Genomic DNA, 27,868 nt, shown 5'->3' with positions numbered 1-27,868 from the left:
GATGTGCAAGCTCTGGATGCTGGACACCATCTGCAGCTGCTGACCAGTCGACAGCCTCACTGTGCTGGCAGACCTCTTAGTCACCTTCTAAATCAATGGGACATGAAAATCTTCTGCTGAACAAACACAGCTCTGCTATTTTGGCACAAGATAAAGGTCAGACTTAAATAGTCTGTAAAAGCTATGAAGAAACTATTAAAAGAGCCCAGGCACCTACATTGGTCTAGATGCCAGAGGCAGCTCTGTGCTTCCCAACCAGCTTGCCAGAATTCCCTATAGAGGTAGTGCTAAGTCTTGCCCATCTTTATATTTCTGTTTTCTTTCTATTCCTCAAAGACTTCCAATCTGTAGTTCTACTATCACTGCCTAAACTTTTATTTCTAAATACATGTAGCCTCTAAACTCATGGTTTTTACTTTGCATTTATATTAAAATCATTTAGGGAAATTAAGAAAGTATTGGTACTTAGCTATAGCATCAAATTGGTTCAGTGAAACTTCTCGGTATTGATGTAACTATAAAAATCTTGTAACTCTTTTTATAACTCCTTTTTTTTTTTATGTTCCATGAGGACTGGATCCACTGCAGCAGCCAGAGGAGAGATGGCCTACTAAGTTGCCATGTTTGTTTTTAGTCATCTTCTTGGGCTTTGGAGTGAATACAGATTGACTGTGAACTCAGACTTTTCCTCACCGGTATGGAATATGAACTCCAGTGTTCATCACAGATAAGCAGTCCATTTTGTAGCCTTGCTGATGGCTTGGGCTAGAATACATCTTGTGGCAGTTCTTTGGTCTTACTCTCCTCTTACCTTGTCTTTGCCGTAGAAGGCATACTTATTTAATTCACCTGGCTCTCTATTTTGATAACTCCAGCTAGATGGGGATTGCCATAACAGAGTGGCTAGCAACCTGCCCTGGACCTGGAGGGGAGCAGAGTGTAGGTGTTGGCTGTGTGACATTTACAGATACTATTTTACCTGGCACATCCCCTAATGTCTCATTATCTGACCCATGACCTGAGATCACTTGTGTCAGATTTTTTTTTCCAGCTGGCAGACATCCTGGTGACTCTGTCCAAATTATGTCTGTCTGGTTTTCTCTCTGATGCTGGAAGCCTGACCTTGTGTTTTCTCCAACATCCTGGGTAAAGAACAGCCCTGGAAGCAACCCTTGGTTCTTCTGGTGGGAGAGGAACATTTAGTAGCATGTCACAATTAGTTCAAAGAATTTTACTTAGCAGGTTCTATAAACAAAGAGCACCAGGAGTCAGGAGAGCAGTCCTCTTTCCCTGGGGAATCTTGGAAAATGAGAGTGAAGAACCACAGTAGGAGAGAGAGAGAAAGAGGGAGAGAGAGAGAGAGAGAGAGAGAGAGAGAGAGGGAGGGAGGGAGAGAAGCTTCACAGTATATATATACAGGTGTGGGATGTGAGTGACTTTAAGTTCAAAGGCAAATGTCTGCATGATCCACTTAAGGGAAACATCAGAAAAGCAGGGAGCCTAGTCTGCTAAGTGGGTGACCTGTGGTCTGACTTGTAGCCATTAGCTTGGGTAGTTTCGGTGTAGTGTTCTTGTGCTTTCTGGAGATCAGCCTTTGCTGTGTCATTCTCATGATGCTGGGTGGTCTTAGTTGGCTTACATCTTCAAATATACATGGCTCATTAGCCAGCCCAATGAGTTGGTTGCTTGACTATGAGGGAGCATAGTAAAGGGACTGTCCCATGTCTGGTGGAGATCTTTGCTTGGTTATTAGAGTGTAAACCTTTGGATCTCCCCTCGGTTTAAAATGTATTTGTCTTTTGGAAGTCCTTCTGCTCTCTCTTTCCAAGGCACAAACAATGACAGAATCCTTTATTTTAGATAGCCTACAGAATGTATGTGATGTTCTAAAAGCTGTTTCTTAAAAGATGACTTTATTCAATTGTGTTTTTTCCTTTAAAGAGGTTAAAATCTGTCCCTAAAATGCTCTTGTTGCAGAGTATGTTTAAAGGCAGACTGAAATGTCTCTTGATTTGATTTAAAGAAAAAGGAACATCATGGAAATATGCAGGATACTCTAAGCATAAAATGGATAAATACTAAACATCAGGACATCAAAGTAATTCCTTTCTCAAAGCTTGAAACACTGATTTAAATTTTGATCTGTTCTTGAATTGATATAGAGTACTCAGTCTACTAAAAAAGTGCCATTTTACATTTTTGAGATCTTTTTCTAGCATAAATAAATAGACTTTATTGTCAAGCAAAGAAAAGTAAGAACTGCACAAAGGTTTAATGGTATTTGTAATTGTATTTAAAATGAAGTTTATGGGTCTGGTATGGTAGCCTAGTGGCTAAAGTCCTCACTGGGATCCCACACGGGAGCTGGTTCATGTCCCACCTGCTCCACTTCCCATCCAGCTCCCTGCTTGTGGCCTCAGAGAATAGTAGAGGACCACCCAAAGTCTTGGAAGCCTGCACTTGCATTGGAGACCCAGAGGAAGCTCCTGGTTCTTGGCTTTGGATTGGCTCAGTTCCGGCTATTGTGGCCAGTTGGGGAGTGAAACAACTGACAGAAGATCTTTCTCTTTGTCTCTCCTTCTCTCTGTAAGTCTGATTTTCCAGTAAAAATAAATACATCTTTAAAAAATGAGCTTTATTATTCAGTCTTTAATGATAACACTCTAAAATGTCTTGTTGCCAAAATCATCTTTTATGATGTACCAGGAAGATATTAAATGGTTAAAAACCTTTCCTGTGGGTTCTGAACATTGCACATAGCTGGAAAAAAAAAAGCCTCGTTCCAGAGGCCTGCGAGCTGCATTCAAAGGCTCACCTTGCTGCCTTGGGTCAGCAGCGACTCTCTCTCAAAAGGCCTGGACCGGTGCTGCTCTGTCTGCCCCTGCAGAGAAGCAACAGAAAAGATGGTCATGGTTCATGAGCAATCGCCCGGTGTATGAAAGAGGAATGGAGTCCAGGGCAGAGGTAGGAGCTGGGAGCTTCAGCACACATACTTCTTTTCCTTATTGTCCTTTTTGCTTCCCCTTTCTCTAAAAAGTTCATGATTTGGAATTATGGCTTGGGGAGACGATGGGGCCTGGTAGACTTTTCCAAGATGATGTCTGTCCAGAATGAAACATAAACAAAGGTCCACCCCATGAAAACAAGTAAAACCTATTTATTCAGAGCTTGCTGCAGCAAGGGAGTTGGCCACCATCACTTCTGTTTTGGCAGAGGCTCAAAGGCAGGCAGAGCAGTGGGAAGTGGAATTCCTAGCAGAGAAAAAAAGAGAAGGGGGTGGGGAGAAGGTGTCACAGATGCTCTGAATAGGGAAGCTGGGGTGGTGACTAGAAGCAGCATCCTCTATGATTGTTTAAGAGAGTATATTTGATTTTCTCCAACTGGTCCTAAGTTGGATAGAAGGACAAAAATTAGCGCTGTATCAGTTATTAATCAGCTCTGGACACATCAGATGGACTGTTGCAGAAGTTATTGTTCAGTGTGGCTGTTTCCTGGCTACACTGTATAGCTTAAGGGGATTGGCTTCCTGGGAAAGCGGTCGCAGGTTGTGGGTCACATGGACTGGATTGTCCATTTCTATATTTATCTCTCACTAAGTAGCACAGTTTGTCAAGATGATAGAAGCAATTTCCATTTTTAGAAGATTTATGTATTTAAAGACAGAGTGACAGAGAGGGAGAGACAAGAGTGAAGAAGGGGGATGGAACACCCAAAGGGAGAGGGAAAGAGAGATTCTAGCCCCGAAGTCATGCCCTAAATGGGTGCAGCAGCAAGGATGATCTATGGCAAACCAGGAATCAGGAACCTCACCCAGGCCTCACACTTGGGTGGCAGGTACCCACATATTTGGGCCATATTCCACTCCCTTTCCAGGCTCCTTGGAAGGGTGGTGGATTGGGAGGAGAGCAGCCAGGACTCATGGGATGCTGGTGCCTTAATAAACAATCTAACATGCTTTGCATCAGTGCTGGTCCCAGAAATTTACATTTTGTGCAAAATCTATGCTGGCATAATGTTCTGCTTTGTCTTCTGTGTAATATGTAAGGCCATTTTTGACAGTGCTTGACATACAAAGCAGCCATGGGGCTCTGCTTACTGGAAATGCCTTTGGGTATCTCAGGAATTTGTGATGATTGGAATAAATCAACGAAACTGAGGGAAGATGGAAAAATCAAGCTGAAGAAGTTTCCATGGGGAGCTGGTTGTGGGGAGCGATTGGCTGGTGCTTGCTTTCTTGTCTCAGGTGTCCCTTTATTCAGCTAGACCAAGGTCATAATAGCTAGAAATTTACCTCATCAAGGGAAAACTTTAACTGGCAATTGTAATATCATGCTTAACCAATAAGTTTCCTGTGTTGGAAAATAATCTCCAATGTAACAGTGATAGTATATGGGGCCTTTGCAAGGTGGTTAGGCCATGATGACTCCATATTCATGAATGCAGTCATGTTGACATTATAGGGTAGATGAGTTATAGAGGGAGTGGGCTATTACTTTGTTTTCTGATCTGGAGTTTTCACATATGCTTCTGCTATGGTATCATGCAACACTATATTGTTGGACTTCTCAGCCTCCAGAACGCTGAGCCAAATAAATTTCTATTGTGTATAAATGGCTTGATCTGCGGTATTCTGTTGTAACAGCAGAAATCCAATGAAGACCACATGTTTACTTGAGTGTGCAGTTCCTTAGTAGATCTGGTGTCAAGCAGGATAAAGTATATAGCATAGGAAAAGCTGTATGGTTTGATCATTTTCAGCACTGGCTCTATTACCCTTTTCCCCAGTAGAGGTATATAGCTCAAATGTGGGTAAATTAAATTGGATCCGTTTAGGGGGATCATTAGAAATAGAAATGCTTGTAGGCCCAGGCAGATGCCACATATTTAAGGGGGGGATCCCTCTTGGCAAAAGACTTAGTGGAACACAGAGCTCATGAAAAGGCCTATGTGATGAGCCCAGAATTCAGGCCTCTCATATGTACCCTCATGTAACAGGTGATTTCTTCTTTTGACTAAGGCACTGACTATTTTGAGATCAGAATACCCAAGAACAGCAGTCTCACTAGGCTCTTGAAATGCTTAAACTCTTTGAGCTTGGCAAAGTCACTCTCTAGGTCTGAGTTTCATTAGCTGGAAATTCAGTGCAGTCACTTTGAGCCTCCTCTCCTGGGTTGCTGAGAAGATTAAACAAAACAAGCCATATAATGAGAGCATTCAAATCTGTCAAATCAGTATCAAATAATGACTTCAGGTGAAGGAAGAACTGATCAGAATGACCCAAGATATCATAAAGTGCAGGAGACAGACACATCTGAATTCAGGGATGTTGAGGTAAGCAAGGTTAGAATGAACAGAGTAGATAAAATCAGCTTTGGTGTTGGCGTAAACATAGTGGTTTTCATTTATATCATCTGCAGCACAAATAAAGTATTTGAAAAATGCTTTCTAAAAGCTTATGGAAATAGCTAGTTCTAGTCCCTTTTAGAGGAGCAAGCAAGCCCATGTGCAGCTCAGTGACCAGGAGTTATATGCATCTCCACACTTCTCCCCTGGATCTCTAGCAGGGATCAGTTGAGTTACAGAAATTTGGATTGTAAGTCATTGGTAGGATTTCTTTCAGGAATCAGTATTGTCTTCTTTGAATTTTTATCATCAAACACATCTACAATTTTAGTAAGGATTCTTCAAGCATGGTTTTCATAGGCTTGGATCTGAAGTTAAAGTGTAGCATTTTATTGGGCTTAGGTTTTGATATTAGCCATCTCTTGGGGAATTCATACTCATTCTGAATTATTAAACCCACGCTCCCCCTATTTCTATCATTACAGATTTCTGCAAGCCTTATGGTTTGGGGTTAAGGGAGAGACCCAGATTTTAACTAATACTCTCTTCAATGTCTGATTAAGTACCCTGGGCTCTGGAATGTCCAGTTGGTTATGGGGGATTGGAGGATGTGTTTGTCCAAAACGTTCACTCCTGGCACTCTTTCTGCATGTGTTGTCCCTTTTCAACTTGTTCTTGGAGAGTCTTTTTGCTCTGGTTTGTTAACAGTAGGAAGTATCACACTACGTCATACCCTGCTTGTTGTGTTTTGGGGTCTCAGTCTGTGTCCACTGTACTTTTTGTTAACTCTCTGCTTGAAGATGTGACCCAGCAGGAAAAAATGGGTCCAAGTCCATCCCAAGAAGGAATATTGAAGGCACTGGGATATATCCTTGGTGAGGCTACTCCAAAGTAGTCACACTCTGAGGTTGGTCCTCCCTCAAACTCTCCACCTGGAGCCTCTTGGATTTTTGGTGGTACAACGGAGGGGATTCCAACCAGGTGCTCTGACTTGGTCTCTACTCGGGTTGGAAGCCACTCATCCAGGAGAGGATTATATTATGTTTAAACTGTTGAAAACTTGAGCTTGTGGAAATCCAGACTGCTCTCCTGTGGCATTGCTGGGACTTTGCTTTTCCTAAACAACCAACTTTGGGTCTGACTGCTTCACCATGCCAGCTTTCACCTTGGTCATCTCTCTCCTGCTACCTACCTCCTGCTCCTTAACTAGGGTTCCTGTTTTTTTCTCTAAACTTTAGTGTTTCCTCATGAAATCTGCCCTGGTCTCCTCTCTTGAGATAACGTGTATTCTTCTCCCAGATCTCCTAGTATATTTACCCATTATTTGCAATGCATCTTATCCCTTGTATTTTAAGGAAACTTCCTGGGGAGCAGAGGAACTGCCTTATTCATTTTTTATTTTCCAAGTTTCCTAATGGAGTGGTGGGCAAACAGTCTCAAAAAAAATTTTCTCCAATCGTAGATTTCAGTAGCAGAATATATGCTGGGTGTCTAGAATTCCTTTGAAGTCGGAAAACATTTTATAAGTTTTTTCAAACATCTATATCAATTTGAAACCAGCCTACAAAGAATGAGTCAGCATCTTAGCTTAGTATTAGAGAGGAAATTTGGAGTTGTTTGAGTTGGAAATGTGCCCTGTGGTTTACTGCTATGTGACCTTCAGCAAGGTATTTAATGCTCTAGATTCTTGTTTGCTCAGCTGTGAAGCAGATACAATAATATATATTTCAGTGAGAATGAAAGATACCAGAATTTCATCTGCTACAAAGAAAATTGCCATCAGTTAAACAATGATACAATGCTTTCCGTAACTTAGAATTTTTATTGATTATGATTTTAAATAGTTCTTGTGGATATATTTTGTTTTTAGAAAGTCACTTTTAAATTTTTATTACCATCAAGAGAAAAGGTTTCATGTGTTCCATAGATACAATTCTAAAAAGCTAACCCTTTTTGCTTTTATTTCTTGTGCTTCTGGCATGTTATCCAAGTAGTCTTTGATTGCCAGTGTCTTACAAAGTGTTTTCCTCTAGTAATTTGAGGGTTATCATGTCATAGATTTAGGTATCGATCCATCGTTAGTTGTTTTTCTCCAGAGACTTATTTATTTTTATTTGAAAGGTAGAGTTCAGAGACAGAAGGAGACATAAAGAAAAAAGATCTTTCATCCACTGGATCACTCCCCTAATCCCAATTGTCACAATGGCGAGAGTTGAACTGATCTGGTATGAAGCTGGGAGCCAGAACCCTCTCCCTACGTCTCCCATGTGGGTCCAGGGTCCTAAGGACTTCAATCATTTTCCACTGCCTTCCCAGGCTCTAAGGAAAGAGCTAGATCAGAAGTGGAGCAGTCAGGACACAAACTGATGCACATAGGGATGCTAGAGTCACAAAGCAGAAGATTAGCCTGCTGTGCCATTGGGCCAGCCCTGTTAGTTGACTTTTATGTAAGGGGTAAGGTAAGAGTCTTGTTTCATGCTTGTCCACACATAGATCCAATTTTCCCAGCACCATTTGTTAAAGAGACTGCCCTCTTCTAGGGAAAGATTTTAGCTTGTTTTTCATGAAATTATTATAGGTGCTTGGATTAATCTCTGCAATTTCTTATCCTATTCCATTGATCTGCATTTCTACTTTTGTGCCAATATCTGACTTTTTGATTAAAGCAACCCTGTAGCATGTCTTAAAACCTAGTATTATGATGCCTTCAGATTTGTTTTTGTTGCTTAAGATTGCTTTAGCTATTTTGGGTCTCTTATGTTTTTGCATGAATTTTAGCATCATTTTTAATGGAAAATTTCCTTGATATTTTGAGTGGGATTACATTGAATCTGTAAATTACTTTGAGAAGTATGAACATTTGATAATATTAATTCTTTCAATTTAAAAACATGGAAGGGTATTCTATATTTTTTGGTATGTGTCATCTTCTATTTCTTTCCTTTAAGTTTTGTAATTTTCATTGTAGATACCTTTTGCATACTTGGTTAAATTTGTTCTAAGGTACTTTTTTTATAGCTATTGTGAATGGGACTAATCTTACAATTTCTTTCTCAACTATGCCCTTGTTTTTGTGTAGAACTACCTTGGTCTTTACATATTAATTTTGTAACATGCGGCTTTGCCAAACTTTCTTATGATTTCCGATAGACTCTTAGTAATGTCTTTTAGTTCTTCCAAAGATAGGGTTATGTTACTTGCCAACAGGGAAATTTTAATTTTTTTTTCCCTTCCAATTTGTATTCCTTTTACTTCTTTTTCTTGCCCAATAACTAACCAAAACTTTTAGAACTATACAGAATTGCAGTGGCCTACTTCTAAATCTTAATGGAAATACTTGCAGTTTTTTCCAATGCAATATTATGCTGGATGTAGGTTTTTTTTTATAGATTGCCTTGGTTGTATTATGTTTCTTCCCTGCTCATTTTGCCTAAATTTTAATACCTGCATCCCTGGGTAAATTCTGCTTTGTTTGAGTGGATGATCTTTTTCTTTTGCTATTGGGTTCAATAGCTAGCATCTTGTTAATAATCTCCATGGATGTCCATCAGGAGTATCAGTCTATAGTTCTTTTCTTTGTTGTGTCTATAGTTCTTTTTTTGGTGTATTTTGTTTCGTTGGTTGATTTGGAGTTAAGATGATGTTGGCCACATAGAAGGAGTTTGGCACAATTCCCTTTCAACTGTTTTGGATAGTTTAAGAAAAAATTGAGATTAAATATTCTTCAAAAGTTTAGTAGAATTTGGCAGTAAGGCTATTCAGTCCTGGACTTCTCCATTATTTACTGATACTGTTTTCATTTTTGTTATTGGTCTATCTAGGTTTTCAATGTCTTTATGACTCAATTTTTGTTAATTATGTATCCAGGAATGTATCCTTTTCTTGTAGGTTTTCCAATTTGCTAGCATAAAGTTATTGGTAATAATTCATAAAGACTTTTTAACTCACTGGTATCATTTATGCCACCTCCTTTTTCATTTCTGGTTTTATTAATTTGGATCTTCTCTTTTTTTCTCTCTTTTTTTGGTCAATTGGGTCAATGGTTTTCAATTTTTATATAAATGTCACCCATGTGCTTCCCTCCCTTGATTCTTTTCAACAGTATTTACATAGTTATAATTATAATCCACTCTATATTCACAGACTTAATTTGTCACTAATCGTAATATTCTACAAGCCATAATCATAAGGCCAGTTTTCCACTGGAGCATAAATAGGGGCTAAAAATGATAATCCAGCCCCAAAGTGACCATTTAATTCCTATGCTTTTTGTATGTTCTTTATTAGATGCTACATATCAGAGAAAACATGGTATTTGTCCTTTTGAGACTGGCTTATATCACTTAGCATAGTGATTGCCATTTGTATCCATTTTTTTTTTACAAGAAACAGGACTTCATACTGAGTAATATTCTATAGTGCGTACACACCAGTTTTGACTATATTCCATATTTTCTGTATACAAGTATACACTGATGCACATCTGGGCTGATTCCATGAATTCAGCTGCAGTAAACATGGAGCACAAACAACTCTCTTGTATGCTCATTCTATTTTATTTGGGTAAATGTCTAGGAATAGGATGGCTGGGTCATATGGCAGATCTATTCTCAGGTCTCTGAGGAATTGCCAAAGTGTCAAACTGTAATTGTCCTAGTTTACATTCTCACTAACAGTGGATTAGGGTATATATACATTAGGGTGCATACACATTTACTGTAGTCACAGATCCTTGTTGAATTGATCCCCTAATTATTATGTTATAAACTTATTTGTCTCTTCTAACAATTGTTATGTTACAGCCAATTATGTTTGATATTATGATAGCTATTTCTACTTCCGCTTTTATGTATCTGAAAAAATACTTGTTGATATTTCCTTTTAGGAATGTTCTTCTAGGCATAGTAGAAGGCGTACACCTTTAGGAGAAATTCAGATATGTGTTCTGGGGTGAGCTAGGCAGCTCTGGTCAATAGTTGTAGGTGGGACTTAAATAATGCCCAAGTTACATGTAGTAGCTCTCCTCTGTTGTTAGTATTTTCCTTAGCTGGTGTGATTACTACATCTACCCTTCTCTTAGGCAAAGTGAACCTCTGTGTTTACAGCCCTAACTCAGTCTAGCTCATGAACCACAAAAGTGATTGATATACTCCATTGTGTGAGCACAGAGCCCTGCAGGATTCCCATGCCCAGCCTTCAGGATGTTCTGAGCTTCTGCAGTTAGGCTCTGTTATATGCCCAAAGACCCAACCACAGCAATATCCTCACTGGTTTTCTGGCCCACTGTACAGTCACAGAATACACACAGTTCCAGAATGCAGGGGATCTACTTTCTGTACTGAGAATCTATCAATGTAAACAGGAAACTGCCCTGTCTCTGACTCTGTTGCTTTTGCAGGAAGTGAGCAATATGCCAAGTGGGCACCCAGCCATGCCAACTCCCCAGGCAAAACTCCATTCACCTTACTCTGGGAAGATGGTGCTTCCTCTGCTGGGGGTGGGTGCCTTAGTGGGGATATGAGAGGGAAGCACTGTTCCCCTCTTTTACAGAGTGAAGTGGGAACCCTGCTCCTGTCCCCTGCCAATGGAGTAGAGTTCTACAAACTTCTCTCCCCTCAATCTGGGAAGATGGCCTCCATTCCAACTGTGAGAGTTGCTGGTGATGTCCCGCAACATGCTGCATGTTTGTACAATCCTTTTTGTGTGTTACAATCTCTCTTCTTCCTGTAAACTTTATATTGAAAACTTCCCTCTATTGCCAGGAATGTAGATCTTCCCTTGTTTTTATGGCATCTTTTCATGACCAAAATCAATGTATCTTTTCCTTAGCCGGCCATTTTGGGATCACAGAAAACTTTTTATTAAAAAAAAAAAATAAGTCAGTGAAGGTTTTCATAAAACATCTTCAGATTCTGAGTCTTCTGAAATATGGTTTGATGCTACATTTTTTTGGGTTCATGTCTTTCCATACATTTTCGTCATTTACCCAGTTGAAGCTATATGAAATGAACTTTTTTGCCCAAGAACAGCTATTGCTTTTTATAGCTTTTCTGCCCATTTCTCTTGACAGTTTATTTTTAACTTATCTATTTTGATTCATTTAAACTGTATTTTTAAAAGCAGAGAGACAGAGAGAAAACTTCTATTCTCTGCTTCACTCACCCCATATTTGGGTTTTTGGATGACACCAGAAACCTGAACTTCATGTGGGTCTCCCACATGGGGACAGACATTACTTCTGCTTCCTAGGGTGTGCATTGGCAGAAAACCAGAATCAAAAGGGGAGGTGAGATTCATACGCAGGAACTCTGTATGGGAGGTGTGGATTTCAAGTGGTGGTTTTACTGCAGTCACAAATGTCCAACCTTCAACCATTTTCAAAAATAATTTTTACAAGAGCTCTTGCACATATTTCTTTATTTTTTCCTGAGTATTTCAACCTATAAATATTTTAGAAACTGTTTTGAAAAAAAACCTCATAGTTCATTGTTGATATTTAGACGACTGTTTTTATATATTAACTTTGTATCTTGCTACATTATTATAATCAATGTGCTATCTATTTTTTATGCTTAACATAATTTATTTATTTATTTGTCCTTGTATAACTTTGGTTTTGTTACAGTCATAATTTGTGAGAAATTTGTCTCAGATGTGCTAATTTTATGATACTAGTTGAAACAGTTTGAATTAAAAGGGGTGTAGAATTTTAGTTTAGTGCCGGTCTAATGCTGAGGTCTAGTACCTGTCTGTTTTACAATATGAGTCATCTCTTGGACATTTTGATATTTTGAGTAATACATTGTTGATTTTCTGGGTTCCACTGGAAAATTTTTTGTGTGTCATTATAAGTCACAACAAGTGGATTATCTAATAGAATTCTTAAAACAAAGGTAATAAGTATGAAATTAGAAGAAAGACTAATGATTTTTCCAGTTTAAAGAGTGTAAGTGCTTTCTTCTATATCCTCTACAGAGGAATGTCAGAGAAGTTGCCAAATTCACAATCGCCAATCGAGTCTCTTAACTTAGGCTGAGTGGATGTCAGCTGCTGCTCCATCTTCTTTATTTGCAAGTGTGGTTAAACTTCTCTTTCTTCTTTCTCTCCCACAATATGCCAACAGGAAACCACTTCTGTACAGCTAAGGAGCTCATGGAGGAGATTCAGTCACTAGCCATGGAGAGACATGTGCTGGAGGGAGTCCTCAACAAGCTGTTGATGCTGAGTTCCAGGAATGTCCAAACACTGGGAAGTGTTAAGGAGGATTACACCAGATTGAGGAGAGACTTAGAGCACCGGGAAGCTGCCTACGGTAAGTAGTGCACACCGTGGCCTGGTGGGGTACAATACGTGTTGTGAGACCAGGCAGGACCCTCTGTGCTTCATGTGAATGTCATGTGGAGGGCATCGTGGAGCATACAGCGTTTTATCCAAGGGACATTTTTGGCAGAAGTCTTGCCAAGTGGGTGAGATTACTTGGTTAGCTTTTGTTGTGCTACTCAAATTTGACATCTTTCTTTTTCTGTCCTCACTCTCTACCCTTCATTTGCTGATAACTTTGTGATTATTTAGAGCAATCTCTCCCTTGGCACAGGTCTGGAACATTTTGTTTATTTGATGGTTATCTTCCTTTTATCTTGTAGCTCAGTCTTCTGGTCTGAACAGACCAAAGTGGACTGATTTAGAAAATTGAGAAAAGGCTACTAAGGGGGCTCTTCCCTGTGTGAGTGCGTGCGTGCACGTGCGCGCAAACACACACACACACACACACACACACACACACACACACACACACACACTCTTTTTCAAGCTTTTCTAGGAAGAGTGGTACTGGAGATAGAATTCTCTGTGTACTTCCTTGTTCTAGTTATTAAGAGTACCTGAGGTCACACTGAGAAGTGTGGCCTGTAGGATGCTTATTCAGTCCAAATAGAGATAAAAGTATATTTCTTAAAAAATGCGAAAAATTGTGGATTTATTTTCTAGTCTATGCAATTAAATCTTTAGGAGCAAATTCAGATTTTTAAATATGTTACATGCTGGAACTTGTTTGCTTATCAGCAAATTGAAAAGAATAACTTGTGTTGCAGATTAAATGATGTAGATCAATGACAAAGACATGTGAGTGTGTGTATGTCCCTGTAGTCTGTTGAAGGTGTTGGAGGGCAGGAGTCATATATAGCACAGCATAGTGCTAAAAATGCTTCTAATGGAAAATGAAATAAACATAATAATGGCGATATTTACAAGGTATGCCTATGTAAAAAGAAATGAGAAAAGAACTGGGAGTGGCTATTAAGAGGTAGATTTGAAATAGGGATATTTGAAAATATTTCATAAATCAAAATAAGTGAAAATTATTATCTGTAAAGCAAAGCTACATAAAACAGCTGTCAGCAGCTACATGTGTCACTTGGGAATTAATGAATTTTATTTTGAAGGCTCCTCAGATTATGTAGGAAAGTTTCTTCACGCAGTTGCTTAATTCAAAGGTAGCATGTCCCATGGTCATTGTGTCCTTCTAGCAACCTCTAGGTTGGCTCAATAACTCAGAGTGATCTTTTATTTTCATTTTTTAAAAAGAAGATTTATTTGTTTATTTGAAAGTCAGAGATACGGGGGGTGGGCAGATACTGAGAGAAAGGACTGCCATCCACTGGCTAATCCCCTACATAGCTGCAACAGCCAAGTCTGAGCCAGGACAAAGCCAGTAGCCACAGACTTCTTCCAGGTCTTCCACATGGGTGGTGGGTACCCAGGCACTTGAATCATCATCTATTGCTTTTTTTAGGATGTTACCAGGGTTATGCTTTTTTTAGGATGTTACCAGGGTTAGATCAAAGGTGGAGTAACTGGGACACAAACTATATCCATATGGATGTTGATATTACAGATGACAACTTTACCTACTGTGCTACCAAGGTGGCCACTGGTCTTTTCGCTTTCCACTTCTGTAATAAGGGCTTATGTTGATCAAATACAAATCTAGAGACTATAAATTTAGGCAAAAATATCAATGGTTCTGGGACTGGCACAGTGGTATATCAGACTAATCCTCCACTTGCAGCGCCAGATCCCATATTGGTGCTAGTTTGAGTCACAGCTGTTCCATTTCCAATCCAGCCCTCTGCTTGCGATCTGGGTAAGTAGAGGATGATGTCTCAGGTCCTTGGGCCCCTGCACCCACGTGAAAGTCCTGGAAGAAACTCTTGGTTCCTGGCTTCAGATTGGCTCAGGTCTGGCCGTGGTAACTATTTGGGGAGTGAACCAGAAGATGGAAGAATTGTTTCTCTGTGTCTTTCTGTATTTCTGTTTCTCTATAACTTTGCCTTTTAAATAAAAATAAAATGAATCTTAAAAAAATAATAATTGGTTCTTGAGAGTGACAACATGTTTCCAGTTTATAAAGTCATATAGGAATGAGAATTGTTTCTTCTAAGTGAATTTTTGCTGCCAATTTCTAGGTTTTTTTTTTTTTTAATTTACTTTAAATGTAGTGACACAGAAATAGACACACAGAGAGAAAATAAGGAGAGTTCTTCTATCCAGTGACCCTGGTGGTGCAACAGTCATGGCTGAATCAGGCCAAAGCTAGAAGCCGGGAATTTCCTCCTATATCTGAGCCTGCTACCTCCCAGCATGCATTATCAGGAAGCTGGTTCAGAAGCAGTGTAGGTGGGAGTTGGGTGTCAGATCGGTACCCCAATATGAGGATACAGGTATACTAGGAAGAAACTTAGCCTATACCATCACCACACACACATTTTAAAATGTATACAAATTGAGAACTATGAAATTTCTCTTTTTATCATCATGTAGGTTTTGGTTAAAAATCGCAGGATATGTTATGTGAGAATAAAGAAAATGTGAATAGATTTGACTACTTTAATTCAGCCATATTTACAAATGAATAGTTGAGCTCTTTGCAGTCATTAATATCTTCTTTTTAAAGGGCTGCACAGTATTTTCTGAATCTAATCATTGTCACTTCACTACGTATTTTCAAAGTGATGAATAAAACATAAACAAATGGAATGAGAAATGGTTGCCATCGCTGATTCTAAATTGCAGATGGCTTGTTACTGTTGCAAAGCTCTCTTTTATGTTTTATATTTGGAATCTGCTGGGTCAGCTGAACAGAAATTCATATATGTTTATTTTAGCATGCTTTATGTTGAAGCTAATTTTTAACCAAATTGATGTTACTTGGCTATGAGTAAATTAGTCATCCTAGTTTGGTGAGTGTATGGGAAACAAATAAATTTCCAAAAGAATAAGTTCCTGGCTAAATTGGAGATTTTAGCTATGGAAACATCAGAGAATTAGGCAAAAGTTTGTGTTCAACTATTTTCAGGTTTTGAAAGTTTGAAATTCTGAGGGAGCTGAGTGTCAAGTTAAATGTAGAGCATTTGTATGTAAACATCCCTGTGTGGATTCCATGATTCTTTTTTAGTCCTAGACAACTCATTCTAAAATAAAAATGTCTTTAAAAGGACCACTCTGTAGAGATAATTTTAAAAAACAAAACAAAACGAAAACCTCAAAAACTTTGCAGGATTTATTTCAAGGCATGGCTGTTGAACGCAGCATTTAGGTGACAAGGCTCTCAGGGATAGGTGAGCAGATCTAGCTGTCAGGGACCTAGGCTCTTCCATTCTACTGTGCAACCCACCACAGGACATTCACCTCAAGATGGCTGAGCCAGACACAGATCTGTCCAGGTCCAATAGGATGGACATGGAAGGAAGTCAGCATGTTTTAAAGGCCCTTTAGAGTTTACACATATGTCTTTTACCTGCCATAGCCCTGTCGATGTACCTTTTCCATCCCCATAGCTAACTGCAAAGGGATGTTTAAGTCTCTTTTACAGGGGTCAGTGATCCTCCAGAGGTGATGGAGCTCCACTGGTGACTTACTACCATGTCCTGTGTCTCACATCTCCAGCTAGATGGAGACTCCATTGGGATCAGGGCACTGTCCTTATGTTGCCTGGTATTGTTCAGGATCCAGCACAGTATCTTTCAAGATAGTGAGTGCACCTTAAGTATTTGTTGCTTTGCTGGAATCAGGTGTGAGAGTCAAACATCCTTTCTTCATTTGGGATTTCAGATCTGGACATTGAAACTTGTGCCCAGTTATTCGTTTTCCAGTCTTGTTTGAGCAGTGATTGAGTTTGACCACCTCTCCCGGAAGATGCCTGGCTTGTCTGGAATACTGAGTGGGGTGGCAGCAGACACAGCAGCATGATGAGAGCAGGGAGATTGGAGCATGCCAAGTACTAGAGAGCAAAAGCATAGACATCCCCATAGAACCCACTGGCTTTGTCACTGTGTCAAAGGCTAGGAAGGGACAAGAAAGAAGTGTGCCTTAGCTCCCGCTCATCAGCTGTTCTTAAGATTTAAGCAGAATACATTTGAATTCTGACAACTGAAACAGAATGAAAAGCTAAATCTATCTACCACTCCCTGAATGCTTATCGAAATTAACTGTAAACCTTTAATTATCATGGATTTCATTTTTTTTTAAAAGGAGAGTGGGGTGAGAAAGAAAATCAGTGACTTCTTTAGTTTGCCACATCTGCTTTTCAAAAATAAAGAAGCGTCTATAACTATTTTTCCACCCCTTGTGTTTAAATTGGTTATCTGTATTGTACTTTATTAATATTGTTGATTTTTCACTGTAACTCAGATATAAAAGAATTCCATGTCAAGGGGAGAGATTTAATCACAGAATCATTAGGGCTAGAATTTTAAGTAGGGAGTCATTAGTATGTTAATGAATTTTCCCACTTTCTGCCAGCTGCCTGAGCAGGAAAGACACTTCAGATGTAGCTCTGTAGTCTGCTTAGGCCCATGGTCCAGTGAGCTGTCAGGAATCTATGTAGGGGATCCGTTAGCTATGTAAAGGGAGTTCTCAGTGGATACATCAAATGACAGAGTTTCATTTTTTCTTTCTGGCCACAATGGCTGTTTGTGGCCAGATTTAACTCATTTGGCCTTTCAGGTACAGTGGGAAGTGAAAGTCTGAATCAAAGGTAATTTAAAGGTAATAGAATTGGAGAGGAGGCCACTTTCAGAAATGGCTTGGAGTCTAGCGCATTTGCATTAGATTCGAAAGGCCATCTGTCCACACTGACAAGTCCCTGCTTTTATTTCTGGGTTAAGTTTTGATTTTTAAGTCAATAAGGAAAAGCATCACTGAAGAGAGTTTAAATTCTTTAACAGTTTAAATTCTTTAGCAGGTGGAAGGTTGAGAGCGACATCTGGCCATGGCTTTCTTGCTGACAGAGGCCCAAGGGGGCATGAGACATCACATTTTGAAACATGGCCTGAGCTTGTGTATATGTTGGAGAGACATGGGATGTGCTTGTGTTTATTTGTACTTTTTCACTCTCTGCCTCATCTTCTAAAACAGCCCCTGAGAGAGAACCAGGCACTGTGCTAGGGTACTATGTGCATTTTTCCATTGCACATACTTTTGCACTACTTTTGTGGTCTACCCCAGTTTAATTGTCATTTCATTAATTTAAAAGGTGAAACTTAGAGAAGGCCACTTCTCAGTACTGCAAGGGTGCAGAGAGAATTTGCAAACTTTCTACTGAAATTTTGCCTTTGATATTGTTTTATGTCCTCTGTGAATCTGATTCCTAAGTTGAATCTCTACCCATCTTTTAGTCTCACCATCTTACACAGATATCACATAGATTCATGATCATAAGACATTATGTAGAATGCTCTGAAGAGAGGTTTTTTTTTTTCATTTTTGATGTTTTTATTTACCTTCCCTAGATTTTGAACCTGTAATTATGGTACAGTAGCTGTAATTTTGCTATACTCCTGGATTATTTTACTTAATGGGAGGTTCTGTAAGCTGTCACCTTTATGATAAGCATATTCTATACTAAAACCCAAATACTTATTTCTGGAGAGCAACTATGAATGAAGCAGCAAGCTGCAACCCATCAGAAAAAAGTGGAACACTAGCAAGTTAAATTAGAATATTTATTTTGTTAATTTCAGAAAACTTCTAAGTGTTTCTCAGAAATTTTTCATGTTTCTACATCATGTTATAGACTTATTAAATGTCAGTGTTTTCCTTTGTATTGCTTAAGGTGAAGGTATTGATTTCTAAAGGAATCATTATTTAGTTTCTGGTAGAGAAACACGCTGTTTTTCTGTAAGAAGTCATTAGTCATGCTATTGATTGCCAAGAACTCAAAATGAAAAATGTAAAGGCATTGTTTCTAGGTTTCTTTTCAGTGAGTTTTTAAATTTTAATTAAATAAGACAAGATTTAAATTTTCTGTAATTGGATACCTTGAGGAATGAAAGTTGATTTAAAAAGAAACCTGAGTCTAATTTTGTGAAGTTCTGTAGAAGCAATTTTTGTGGGGATAGTTTAACACAGTATCTTTTATACTGTCAGTTTTTTTTAAATGATTGATTTTGTGAGAAGTGCTTTATTTTCTCCTTGGCACTGCTTTGAGTGATGATTTCCTGCACAAACCCTACCATTTTAGCTACTTACTTCCTCTTCTTTGAAGCCACCATCTGTTAGCAACCCAAGAGAGACCGTATTCATTTGAGAGATCATCATTTGTTGCTTGTTTGATTTTTCAAGTTTTTCTACCCCTTGTAGTGGAGAAGAGCTTGCTGATGAATGGTTTTCCTATCTTGATTGCCTTGTGGAGCTGGTTTCAGCTGCAGAGTCCATGCTACTTGCTTCTACAGTTATCTGCGATTTGAGAATGCCCATTTTGTCCAAATTGCTTTCCTCTTAGACTTTTATAATATTTGGGGAGAACTGGATTACCACTCTGAATGAATGCTTTGAAATGTAATATTTATGGCTATGGTAGAAACCGTTGTCTATTGCTCTAAGACCTACTAACTTGGCACCATCAAATGTGTATGAACAAAACATGCTTATATTTCACATGTCCACATAGTTCTAGCAAACCATTCTCTTTGGACATTATACTTTGTTATTTTAAAAAGATTTTAAAATTTATTTTGAAAGTCAGTTATATATGGAGAGAGTGTGAGAAACAGGTACATAGAGATCTTCCATCTGCTGTTTCACTCCCCCAGTGGCCTCAGGGGCAGTAACAAGCCAGGAGCCATGAGTTTCTTCTGGGTCTCCCACATGAATGGCAGAGGTCCAGATACTTGAATCATCCTCCACTGCTTTCTCAGGTTGTTTACAGGGATTTTCTCTTGGTTATGAAGCAAAGCAGCTGAGACACAAACTGACTCTCCCTTGGGATCCTGGCATCATAGTAGCAGTTTAACTCACCACACCACAATACCATTATACTTTCCAAAGCCTTTATATCTCATTAACAACCGATTACATACTTTCTGGTTAGGCTTCATTATAGGCAGTGTTGATTTGCCAAAATGAAGTTGAATTTTGGCTGCTTTAGCCTGTTGTATCTTTTATCTCCAGGCTCACTATGATCATTTCATCCTACATGTATACCCAAATATGATATGCTCCTCCTCTATAAAGGGACCAAATACAATAATCTTGCATCTGTAAAAGGAGATGATTATATGCACAAAGTGCCTGAGACCTTGAACTCTTTGTAAGTCTGTATGGGATCCAGTGTTGGACTTGGCTCCAGTTGTACCAGTTATGATGAATGAGACAGTAAGTTAGAATCTGGCAAATGTCTGTGTACCCTCTTCCAACCCTATTTTTGTCAAAAGTTGACTGATAAGGTTGTTGTATATCAATACTGTGTCTGCCTGGAGGAGGTCATCAAACATGGGAATTCTCCAATAATCTGAGATCCTGAGTGTTTGTCCAACTTCAGGTGAAGTCATTTTCCCATGTGGATTATATGTATTCCTCTAAAGTGAAACTTAATGGAATTTCTGGAAAAATGGAGTTACTGTGGTATTAACTTTGCTTTGTTTTAAAAATATAAACATAAAATAATTTAAAAAAATATCTTACATACCACCCTTTAGCAGAACAGCTGCTTACGTGTTTGTGATTCCTTTCAGCGCCTTTATTACTTACAGAATTTTACCCGCTCATAATGAGAGTGTGTACACAATTTGATGCACTTACATTATGCAGCAGACAGCATGACATCCTTTAATTTCTGCATCTGCAATTCGGGGCAAAATTATGATTCCCATTCTCAGATGTTGAGACCGAAGCCCATTGAGCTAAAAATGTGGCTCACTTCCTGTTGATGGGGATTGAAGAACTGTCAAGTCATCTAACTTTATAATGTAATATTCATTCTACTTGAACATTTGTCTTTTTGAGACATAGTCTTCCAATTTGCTCTTTATTATCTTTAGTTACAACATTCCAGTGACCAGAGTATCGCGATGTATTTATTTATTCCCTTGTACTGAGGTGCGTAAAGGTCATTTTATGAATTTCTTCTCAAAGAGAGAGAATTAGGACTGAGGAATAGTGTCCCAAAGATTATGATCTTTTTTATGGCTTTGGAGATGTCTTATATTGACTTTGAAAAGCATTATACCAATTAATTGACACTAAAATCCATATATTCCAAAGCTAGACATTGTTTCTTAAAAATACTACTATAATAACCATGCTATATATTTAGTTTATGCCTTATTTTTTTAATGTATTTGGCTAACAATAATAAATTTATTTCATTATATATTATCCATGTGTATTATCCTTTTGTTTAGTTATTTTTAAGGAAGGGAGTTGATGTTTTCTTCCTTTAATAATTATTATTGACTTTTAAATTTGCATATATATGTGAATGTAACCATGTAGCATATCTAATAATTAACTGAAGAGTCAGGTGTTGTGATACAATGAGTTAAACCATCATTTAGGATGCTCTTATCTCCTTCTCAAAGTGCTGGCTCATTCCTGGTACTCCTTTTAAATCACAGCCTCTGGCTAATGGACCCAGGAAGCCAGGGGATGATGGCTCAAGTACATGAAGTTTCAGTAATCCACATGAGAGGCCCAGGTGGCTTTCTGGCTTCTGGTTTTGGTCTGACCTAGTCATAACTGTTGTGGCCATTTGCAGAATGAACAAGCAGATTTCTCTCTCTCTTTCTCTCTCTGTTTCTGTCAGTTGGCCTTCCATATAAACAGATCTTTAACAAAGAACAGAAATATTAAGAAACATTGGTAACGTGTTAAGAAAACCATTTAGAATGGATGCTGAAAATTTTAAGACATTAAGGCACACATTATTAAATAACACAGATCTTGAGTAAAGGCATTGTATTACTGCTATCCATTAGTATTCAGTGTACTGGGCCTTTTAAACAAATGTGGAATAGAGGCAACTGCAGCAATTAGAACCCTGTGGCAATTTCACTTTTTTCAATAAATTTTTAGAAGGCATAACTTTTTGTTCTTCTCTGCCATAAATATACAGATACTAAGAGCGATCCAGTATGTTACTCATTTCCTTACATTTTCTTCACAATGGAACTTTTGTTGAAATTTCACTGTCTTTGACCTGTTTTGATGATGTTTGTTATTTTCCATTTAAAAAATATCCATTACAAAAGCAGTCCTTTTTGTTCTCTAAACATGCTCTTTCTACCCGGACTAATGGGAAATGGCACCTACTAATGGTGCACCTGCCAGATGAAGCTGCAGTCTGAGGGAGGGATGCAAGGAAGTGGTAGATAAAGGTCGTCCCTTTCCTGGATGGATGCCAGACAAGATGACCTTTGGAACTGTCACCAGCTGTTTCATTTGTGTGGAAAACAGGTTTGTAATAGCTCCCTGCTCATCTCTGCAGAGAAAACATGCAGCATTTGGTGTTGAGTCAAAGATCCTTTTCCATTCATGAGGTGTAATCACAAAGCACAAGAGATAGTTGTGATTAGGGCTTCAGGAAGGCCCCTTCCTGCTTGTGCCAGTGGTTAGGGATCAGATCCTCCCTCTACTCCAGTGGCTTTTAACTGCTCTCCATTGGTTTTCATATTTTTTACTCCATTTTTGCAATGTTTCATACTCTTTTCCACCATAAACCCATTCCCCTACATTTCTTCCAGACGTTGTAAAACTCCACTGAACGTCTCATCATCTCCAGGACTGTCAATGTAATCTATTATGTCCTACCCTACATCTCCAAGTATGTTTGTGTGAGGATCCATGATCTCTCCCGTGAATGCATCCCATGTCCTCACTCTACCTGTATTTATAATCAAGGTATTTTTGTTGTTGCCCTGCCTGGTCATTGGCCTGATGCTGGGAACATGATCATTTTCTCCCCTAAATGTTCCTAAATGATTATTCATTTCACTTTGCCATGCTTGATGGGATATCCAACACTTCTGTAAAGACGCCTGAAGACTATAAATAAATGTCCATTGTTATTGAAAGGGTTTTATACAATGTAAAAGTTAGAATACAATTTTTTTTTCTCAGGATCCCTGACATTAATATTCATCATGAGCCCCCAAGAAAAAGCTATTATATTTTGGCATAATGAAGTTTACCATATGTTTGAAAGTCACTTGCAATTCTGCTTTTCATAATGACAATTAGAAAGGTCATCTTGTCTTTCCAGGCACCATTAGATATATAAACCAGCTCATGGTTGTCACTGTGATATGTATTATGGCACTGTGTGCAAATACAAGAGGGAGACATGATGTTTCTTATTCCATAGTGTCACTGTTCATATCTGATTACCAGACAAAATCATGTCTGATTTTTTGGTCTTATACAAGAGCTGGAAACTGTGAAACAAAGTCATCTTGTCTATCCATTGATTATTGTGATCTTTATGAACCATGACATGGTAGAGTCTTTAAAATATTGGTAGGGAAATTTGATATCAAGATAGTGATGTGTTTCTATATGGCTATTTTTCTGCCTCACTTGGGAAATTGGCTATCTGTATGAAGTATAGAAGCAGTATTGTAGTATTTAATTTTCTGCATGTAAAGGGGTGTGCAGTTGGGAGCATGTGTCAGGGTAACAAGGTTTCTCATGGAGATTGTAATGAGATGAATGTGTTTTAGAACTAGGGCATTGAATTGAAGCCATGGGCAGGGTATAGCAAGTAGGGCACAGTGTGGTACAGAAAAATATAAGGAGTGATGAGCAGCAGAGGTGGGAACAAGCAAGTATGCCTCGGAAGGGCCAATGAGATCCCACAGAGAAGGCAGAGGATGAGCTGTGGCTTGAAGGTGGATGGGGGTGGATTTGTTTTTATTGTATGTAAGAGGTAAACAGCTTGAGAAATCAGGGAAAGCATGAGGAGACCAGGAATTGAATCCTAGTCCTGCCATTTAATTTGTAATTTTAGCTAAGGCTCTGCTCTCTCAACTTATCAATTTCCTTCATATAAAACATTATCAGTGTTTTTGTCTTTCCTAGTTTCAGATACTGTGATCAACTACATACTGAAAATATTAAATAAATTTCTCGAAATCAGCAATTCATTAGGTTTTAAGCTATGAATGGTCTGAGTAACATGGTAAAATCATCATCCTGCTCAATCCTATCTGAAACATGATTCATCCATTTGTTTAGAGTGTTTTTATTGTACAGGCTACCAGCCCTTTGGTCACTTAGTTTCCATCTTGTATTCAGTTAAGTCTTGCCTAGTGTCCTAATGATAGGTAACAAGGCAAAGCATCACTTCATTTCATTATTGAATTATTGCATCATCTCACATCATCACCACAAGATATTGTGAGACAAATTCACCCAACTTTTATTTTCATATGCCATTATAGTTCTCTACTGTGTGATGGTTAATTGTTACTTATCTCTTACTGTATTTAATTTATAAGTTGTTGAATCCATGTGATCTGGCAACCCCATACTCCACTTTTATTTATCCTGCAGAAATAAGCAGCATGTAAAAAAATACCCCTAAAAGTAGTATTTATAGCAGCATTATCCATAATTATCTGAAACTATAAACAAGCAAATGCTCTTTAACGACTGGATGGAATAGCAAACTTTTGTACATTTCCACAATGGAATATGTCTCACCAATACAAAAGAATAAGCTATTAATGTAGAAGAGAAGCATGTGGCTGTTGCTCAAATGGATTATTATTGTGATGAAAGTCAAGCTCACAGGCCATGTGCTATATGACATCCTGGAAAAAACTTCTAGCAGCAGAGTAAGAGGTTGAGGGCGAGGAAGGATCTGATCAGGAATTGACAGCAGAAAGGTATATTTTAGGGGTGCAGACATCATTGTGGTGATGTTGGCAGGAATCTTTTCATGTGTTCAAACCTGTTGGTTGTGATAACAACAGTAAATACCAAGAAGCAAATTTTATTGTCTGCAAGTTAAAAAAAAAGTTGTAAAAACTCAACTTCATGACTCCTTTAACATGTACATTGCCGTTTGATCTCATTAATCTTGTCAAAAAGGGTGATGGCACTGTGTCTAATATGGTATTGGTATCTGCTGCGGTGACCAGTGATGAGGCAGAGGCTTCCTGAAGTCCGGCTCAAAGCCACATCCCTTGCAGAAGGCAGTGGCCAGCACAAGCCAGGTCTGTGAGGCCTGCTGGGCTGTGCATTTTTATAGTGTTGCTGACATTCCTCAAATTGCCAAGGAGCAGGAGTTAGCTACTCTTCTTGGCTTATAGGTTGGGTTGTCTGTCCCTGAATCTCTCAGTGTCTGTTGCTCTGTGCTTCTCACTGATGCAACTTTCATGATAGGCAAATGTTTCAAATGCTCAGTATCGGAGAGGAGTAACCTGTTGAATATTTTATCCCTGACATCTGAATCCACACTGTTGGCTAGGTTAATCTCACTGCCTTTCAAGGAGATCCCTAGAGAGGTCCGACAGTGACACAGGTGATGACTGTTCATGTCACAGCTTTAATGTTGTCTTCGTAAAAATCAGGCACGTTGCAACCTAAGGCAGCTATGTGGTTGCGAAGAGCTGTTAATGAACTAACACAATCTACTTCAGACCAGAGACTGAGAGATTCCTAGGAAAAGGAAAAATGAGCCAAATATTAAACAAATAGGCAGTAAAAAGGATGCTATATTGGGTTCTTTGTGCATGCTTTGCATTTGTTGGTTTAAATATTCATCTTCCCAGCCTCTGTGATAGTTCTTTGAGATCATTTGTCTTCTGCCCACATCTTACAGAGAATAAGGAACTTAGAGAATGTTCTCCTAGAGGATAAGGACTTAGTAAAGTTTTGCTGGGTGAGAACCATTTTAGCGCTTGTTGAACTTGAGGACTGAATGGAATTTAAAAGGGATGATATTTCAAAGCATTCTTCCTTCAGCCATCCTATATTCAGGATCACTGAATTGCCATCCCTTACACAGGTGCCTTTTGAGATATTGTGAGAATGATTCCTTAGGAAATTCTATGAAGAAAATATTCATCTTGAATGAGGAATCTTAGGCCAGGAGGGCACATCAACTTATACATTATGCATACAGGAGGGAGTGGAGCTGTGTGTTTGTTAGAACATATGTGCAATCAAATCATAATTATGTCATGAATTTGTGAGACATGAAATGAGATACCTGTTTCATTTCTGTAAGCTTCACTTTCTGCTTCATTTCTTAATGCAATGAGAGGCACATCTCAGTTTTGTGAGTCCTAAAACTTACATAGTATGGAGCTAAAGTCTTATTGAAAGATAAAGTACCTAAAATGATTAATCAAACTGGGGCATAGGACTTTGGACAAGATTTATGAAAGAAGGAGACTCTGAGGCTAATGTTGCCAGATTCATGGCTCAACTAAGCTTTCTTTAAAAACTTACTAATTTTCATTTTATGTGAAAGGCAGGGAGACAGTGGAAGAGAGAAATTTTCTCTCCAGTTTCCTATTCAAATGCCTACAAAAGCCAGGACAGAGTCAGATTGAAATCAGAAACCCAGAAGTCCATCTGAGTCTCCTACATGGGGTCCTGATCGATGACCCATGCCTCTCTGGATGCCCCTTGATGGGGAGCCAGATGGAAGCAGAACCAGGTCTCAAACCCAGACCCTTTCATGTGGGATGTGAGCATCCCAAGTGACATTTAATCACCAGAGTCCCACACCTCTCAACCAAGTTTTACAGTGGGACACTATGTGCTAGGTTATATCAACCTCACCACGGTGAATACTGCTGGCCATCAGTGTATTCCTACCAGAAAACAAATCACCATGTTCCAATATATGAAGTGTTGTTATGAGTAACTATGGAGTTTCAGGGAAATTTTTCTGAAGAAAATAGCATCTAAGCTGTGGATATGTAAAGTTAAAGTGGAGACTTCTAACGGGGATGGTTGTCCTCTTCGACTGAGTGCACAGCTTCGGGAGGGACGCACATAGAGTGGTGAGGGAGGAAGGGGACACCTGCCTAGCCAGCCAGATCAGCCAAATCAACCCTGGCGATCAATTGGGGTGATAGATGTCACGGCCAGATCGCCCTCACATCCACAAAGTGAGTGTGAGACAGAAATAAGATAATTGTGTCTAGGATATAGTACAGAGTTCAGTGAATGGGTCTGTGTTGTAGCATAGCAACTAAGGTTGCCACCTGCATCGCTAGCATCCCATATGGGCATTGGTTTGTGTCTCAAATGTTCTAGTTTTTGGTCTAGCTCCCTGCTAATGGCCTTGGAGAAGCAGCAGGAGATGGCTCCAGTACTTGGGTTGCTGCCACTCATGAGGGAGAGCTAAACAAAACTTCTGGCTCCTGCTTAATCAAGCCCTAGCTGTTGTAACCAGTTGGGGAGTGAACCCATGGATCTTTCTCTCTTTTTTCTTTGTCCCCTCCCTCTCTGTAAATCTGACTTTGAAATATAGATCTTTAATACAAAAAACTTAATGTTTGGTGCAGCAGTGGGTAGAGGAGTTGGGAGAGTTAGAGCATTTGGCAGGGCCAGTTGGGCTGTGTGTTGTTTACGCATTTTGGAACTCATCCTTAGAGCAATTAGGAACAATTGAACATATTTAAACACAGAGATTCAGTCATTGGATGGGGGTTGGGGCAGGTGCAGAGCACTTGCAGCTCTTAGTATCTGATTCCTTTTCTAGCAATCTGGATCCTAAACCTTTTTTTTTAATTTTTTTTGTTTTTTGTTTTGCTTATTTATAAAAGCCAGAAACCTCATTTTTGCTTAAGCAGGCTTGAGTTGGGCTATTGCATTTAGTTTTCAATCTTCTAGAGGACAAGAAAAACTTCTAACACAGAGCTGAAGGGAAGACATATTTCAGACAAGAGGAAAAATGATGGAAGTGGCACAGAGAAAGCTAATGTGATGGGGAATCTGCTGACTTGGGGACGGTGGATAGAGACAGGGAGTATGATGGTTTGTTTTTATTTTCTGAACACTCAGGCAACAAATGTGCAGGGGCTTTTCACACCAACAACTAGTTCTCCGACTCTCTGAATATCCACAATAATTCAATTAATATTGATTCTCCAGGGTTAGTTATATTCTCAGGATAAAGGCTCAGTTTTGCAAGATTTCCCCACCTCAGATGCCTGTTACAAGCATCGGATACTCAGGATACCCATACTTTTGTCTGACTTGACTACAAGTGGCTAGGCTCTTTTATAACTCT

The 27,868-nt window shown here is 39.0% G+C and overlaps 1 protein-coding gene across 1 annotated transcript in view; it reads left to right on the top strand.

Moving 5' to 3' along the window:
* Positions 1-27,868, top strand: part of DISC1 (DISC1 scaffold protein) — a 254,432-nt gene that overhangs the window by 79,775 nt on the left and 146,789 nt on the right. Inside the window, exon 9 of the mRNA XM_040968315.1 lies at positions 12,467-12,655. Coding sequence (XP_040824249.1) covers positions 12,467-12,655 — 189 coding nt within the window. The remainder of the gene's footprint in view (positions 1-12,466; positions 12,656-27,868) is intronic.

The sequence above is a fragment of the Ochotona curzoniae genome, unplaced genomic scaffold, assembly GCF_017591425.1.
Source record: "Ochotona curzoniae isolate NIBS_2020 unplaced genomic scaffold, NIBS_Ocur_1.0 scaffold_4683, whole genome shotgun sequence".
NCBI classification, from domain to species: domain Eukaryota; kingdom Metazoa; phylum Chordata; class Mammalia; order Lagomorpha; family Ochotonidae; genus Ochotona; species Ochotona curzoniae.
This window is presented reverse-complemented; position numbering and strand designations above follow the sequence as displayed.